Source organism: Mauremys mutica, chromosome 13 (genome assembly GCF_020497125.1).
Source record: "Mauremys mutica isolate MM-2020 ecotype Southern chromosome 13, ASM2049712v1, whole genome shotgun sequence".
Taxonomy (NCBI): Eukaryota; Metazoa; Chordata; order Testudines; family Geoemydidae; genus Mauremys; species Mauremys mutica.
Window position 1 is genome coordinate 39,139,451 of NC_059084.1, and position 5,198 is coordinate 39,144,648.

A 5,198-nucleotide genomic window follows, 5' to 3' on the forward strand; every position below is an offset into this window, starting at 1 on the left:
AAGACTTCGCTACTAAATAGATCTTTTGTGGATGTTAAGACCAGAAGGGACCACTGTGACCACCCAGCCTGACCTCTGGCATAACACAGGCCAGATCATTGCATCCATGATAACATGAGGCTGAGCTACTATTATTATTTATTGTAGCGTGAAGTAGCCCAAGTTATGGAACAGGACCCCGCTGTGCGAAGTGTAGAAAATATCTTTTAGAAAGATGTCAGATCTTGATGTAAAGACTCCAAAAAAAAGAAGAATTTACTACACCCCTTGGTGAATTGCTCTAATATTTAATTACACACACTATTTAAACTTGTGCCTTATTTCTACCCTGAATGTATCTAGCTTCAACTTATAGCCATTGGATCTTATTATTCCTTTGTCTGCTGAAGAGCCCTCTACTATCAGAAACCCTCTTCATGTTTCACTGTCCTTTTTGAGGTATGAAGGCCACAAATGTATACAATATCCCAGTAAAATCTTTCCAATGACCTTTTTACATTGAACCCAGTAGCTTCATCATCATCAAAAGAAGAAAAGGAGAAGAAGGAAGATGATGAAATGGTAGCAGAGGGGAAAGAAGTATCATGTGTCCCTTGGATTGACATAATTCAGCTATGAGTGATTCCTGGCTGAAAATTGAAAATAAGCCAAATGCAAGCTTCAGGTCTAAGACTAGTTCCAGCACAAGGGACTGTGCCTGCTAGTCAAAAGGAGTGCCACGAATTCTGCCCTGCTTTTCACCCCATGCCATGCCAAAGAAGTTTCACTTTAAATGGAGTGAGAGCCATCCCTTTCTACTCCTAGCTCTTCCTTAGTTCCATTTGTTTAGAAGGCAAGCCAGCTCAGATTCTGGGGCATACCTCTGAGAAAGGGACCATTGCCCCAGTTGGCTAAGGACTTCTTTGTGGCTCAAACTGGAGTTTTTCAGCTGTCTTCCCCCTGCCCAGGAAGACTCATCGGTGGAAGCTCACAGTCCTCTGAGGACTAAGGTATTAGACCAGAGTGGCTCTTTTGGGAGGTGTCAAGCTCTAGGCAGAGCCCTGGCAGGGAGCAGTCCTCGTGGTGCAGATAAACAAGGGCCATTATTCTTAGAGCTGGGTGGGAACTGGAATTTCCATCCCTTGGGAGAGGTATTTCCAAAAAATTCCATTGCAAAAGAACCAAAATAGATTTTCGTTAAAGTTTCAAACCACACTGTCCAAGGCTCCCGAGCTCTGAAGCAGCCCATCTCCAGGATGCCAAGATGGTGGGAAACTCAGAAGTCCAGAAAGGATTTGGGAGCCTGGGCTCCTCTGAAGCCCACCAGGCTCCTGCCAAGGAGGCTGGAAGCCTAGGGAGGAGTGAGGGGACAAGCTGGCAGGAACCCAGGCTGGCCATCCAGACTTCCTGTTTTCCAGTGAAAACTTCTGTGGAATCAACATGTTTCTGTGGAAGGTTTCGATTGCTGTCAAATCAGCGCTTTACAATTGAACACTCTTCCCTCAGAAAATCTGCAACCAGCTCTCATCCTTCTATCCTGGCTCTTCAGGGTGGGTGTGAAACAGAAGGGGGTGGGAGGTGTGAGACTCTCACTTTTGTCCTCTCAAAGTTGGGGGCCATTCCCCCTGCTTTGCCCTGAGGCCCACCCCCACTTGGCCTCCTCCCGCGGAGGCCCCATGCATGTGTGCTCTATAGGAGATCAGTCTAGATGATCAGAATGGTCCCTTCTGGTCTTGGAATCTATGTATTATCTCTGGGAATGTGATATCTCTCTGAAAAGTATCCTCATGTTCAGCTGAACTTGCTGGGTAATATTGAGGAATCACTAGCTGAGATTCTACAGATGGGATTGCCCTAAAGGTCCCCACTGGCCTTAAAATGTTTGATTCTGTGAAAAATTCACTCAATTCAATAGTCCAAATTCCCCTGTAACTTAAACCAATGTAAAACAAAAGTCATTCAGATGAGGTAAAGATTCAAGCCCATGTGAACCTCATCTAGGTAAAAATGTATATCATGGGATTGCTTCAGATACAAGAAAGACAGATACATACAAATTAGATAATCAGAATCAGTAAGTAATAACCTTTCCAATGATATCTCACAAGACCCATATTGCATAAAACATGTCTTAGTTATGCCAAATTCATATTATAACAATATCTCCATGAAGAATACGGGGTGTAGTGTCACACAGCTCATATGGCCCTGCATCAGGGGACAGCAGGAGGGTGGGGTTGGTGGTCAGGAGAGCAATGAGTACCTAACCAGTTACAAGGAGAACAGGGGAATGACAATATTTTTTGGTAAAAAAACAGGGCCCAAAAATTAGGAGGAAGACCAAAAATACCAGGGAGACTCAGTAAGATTTGATTCTTTAATTCATTTTTGGGTCAAATTTTAGTGGTAAGTATTTTTATGTGTATAGTGTATTTCTGTCTGGGACGAGGGAGGCCCGTGTGACAATATCTAGACTGAGATTTGCAAAGTTGCCTAGTGCTTTTCGGTGCTCATTTCCTATTCATATTAATTCATTCCTTTCTTTTTATTTGGGTGAGGGAGGAAAATCAGATCTTATGAGCTCTGAAAATTTTGGCCATACATCTAATGTTTGCATTTCATATATCTGTATTGATATCTATATCATTATTGATATAAATATAGATATTTTAATGTTGCCTTGACCCTGCAAAGATGTATGAACAAGAAGGAAATTTCACATGGCTGGACACTGAGACTCCCAACCCTCCACAGACTTTCATTTTTTGTTTACCCAGTTACAGATCTGCAGAGAATACTGCCCAATCAAAGTTCTCCACTCACTGTGGCAGCAACATTTTTCACCTACTATTCGGAGGCAAAAATGAAAATGAGGATCCTAAAAAAATGGAGAATGAATGTCATTGGCTTCAGTGGGAGTGGAAGAGACCCAGAACCACTCAAAAGATGGTAAGCTCCTTGCAGAATTTGGACTTTAATGTTCATGTATGGATGAATGAACCAGAGTGCTTTACTGAAATGTGAGTTTGGAAAAAAGCGCAATTTTCATCAAGAATGTTTCTTACAGTATGAAGTTTTGTATAAAAGAAATGTGTATTAAATGTATGAAAGAAGAATGCTCAAAAGGTAGCAGAGTAACAGGAAGAGAAAGAGAGAGAGAGAGAGAGAGAGAAAGAAAGAAAGAAGTATGAAGTAAGGTTAAAAAGGGGTAACTCTGTTCTCAAGGACTTGGACTCAAATAAGAAACTATATCAGTTCATCTCTATTTTATTATATGCTAAAATTTATACTTTCACATTCTATACCTGTTTCTCTAAGCTACTAGTTTAAGAATAGTGTTTCTCTAAGGTACTAGTTTAAGAATAGATTTTCTTAGGGACTCATTGACCTCCTTGTTTCTCAGGCTGTAGATGACAGGGTTGATCATGGGAGTCAGGACTGTGTAGAAGACAGAGAATATTTTGTGTAGGACCTTGGGCACGTTGGCTGTTGGAATTACATAGACAGTTAATACGGTCACATACAAAACTGCAAGCACAATGAGGTGAGAGGAGCAGGTGGAAAAGGCCTTTTGCCTCCCGATGCTGGAAGGGATTCTCAGGATGGTGCTTATGATACAAATGTAGGATGTCAGAGTCAGAAGAAAGGGCACAAATGTCCCTATTACAGAGATAATAAATGTCAACAGTTCCAGAGTCTGGGTGTCGACACAGGACAGCTTTATCACGGGTGAAAAATCGCAAAAGAAGTGGTCAATTTCTTTGGAATCACAGAACGTTAATTGGAAAAAGAAAATATTTACTATGGTGCAGAGCAGAAAGCTACTTATCCAGGAACCTGCCACAAGCTGCCAACAAACCCTGCCATTCATCAGAGCAGCATAACGGAGTGGATTGCATATCGCTAAATACCGATCATAAGACATTGCTGTGAGCAGCAGATTTTCTGTATTTGACAGGATACCAAAGGAATATAATTGCACAATGCAGCCCTTAACAGAAATGGTTCTGTCCCCAGTCAGGAGACTGGCCAGAAGCTGGGGCAGGATGGCAGAGGTGTAGCAGATCTCCAGGCAGGACAAGTTCCCCAGTAAAAAGTACATGGGGATGTGAAGGTGCTGATTAGTCACAACTAGCACAACGAAGAGGATGTTTCCGGCGACAGTCACAATGTAGATCACTAGAAACAGCAGGAAGAGAAGGGGCTTCAGTTCAGGGTCATTCCCGAATCCTAAGAGGATGAATTCCACGATGGGCGTTTGGTTTCTTACTTCTGCTTTTTCCATAATATGTATCTAGAATCAGAAAACTATTAAATATTGTTGGAGTACACACAGTCAGGCTGTGCTGTTGGTTATACTGGCAGAAACCTGGAGTAGGTAACCTCATACCACTGCATCTCTCCACTGGAAAAATGAAGTTGCCAAAAAAACCAGAGGAAGACTCCTATCCTTAAGAGGTTGAGCTTCCAATATAGGTGAAACAAGAGCATGGAACCCTATTGAATTACAGGAATCTCCCATCAAACTCCCTTAAGCTCTCTTCAACTTTAAATACTTTTAGGCTGGGATTTTGAAATATCTTTATCATATCAATGTCACATCAACAAATCTAGAAGACATAACAAAAATCAATAGACTAGAAATGAAAGATATTTAGATTTCTACCACTAGTATGTCTCCCCTGCAGCTGAGAGGTATAATTCCCAGCTTAGTAGATGTACATGCATTAGCTTTGATCAAGCTTGCAAGATAAAATAAGCAGTGAGAACACAGCAGCACATGCAGCCGTTTGGATGGCCACCTGTGTACATACCTAGGATCTCAGATGGGATTAGGCTCTGGCACCTAGTCTGTACTGCAGAGGCTAGACTGCTATTTTTAGCACAATAACTCAATCAAAGATTGTGTGTGGTGGGTTTACCAGAACAAGGAATTACACTGTCTAGATGCAGTATAGATATTCCCCATAAGACAGATACTGAAACACTAATGAGGCTGTGGTTTGTATGAAGGTCTATCCTGCTGTCCTCTATCCTAGCAGATTCAAATTAAAATTTGCACTATTAGATAAGATGCAGCTGAGAAACAGACAATGACACAAACCAACCCTATACACAGACCACCAATGTTTCTGGTTTCCTGATCTCAGTTGCACCACGGTAAATTGCATCAGCTTCATGTGGATTTATGCAAGTGCAACTGAGATCAGAATCCAACA

At 41.8% G+C, this 5,198-nt stretch overlaps 1 protein-coding gene across 1 annotated transcript; it reads right to left on the reverse strand.

Moving 5' to 3' along the window:
* Positions 1-3,322: 3,322 nt before the first annotated feature.
* Positions 3,323-4,264, reverse strand: LOC123348391 (olfactory receptor 5V1-like). Its single transcript, XM_044985910.1, has one exon. The coding sequence runs from the start codon at positions 4,262-4,264 to the stop codon at positions 3,323-3,325; it is 942 nt and encodes a 313-aa protein (XP_044841845.1).
* Between the last annotated feature and the right edge of the window lie 934 nt (positions 4,265-5,198).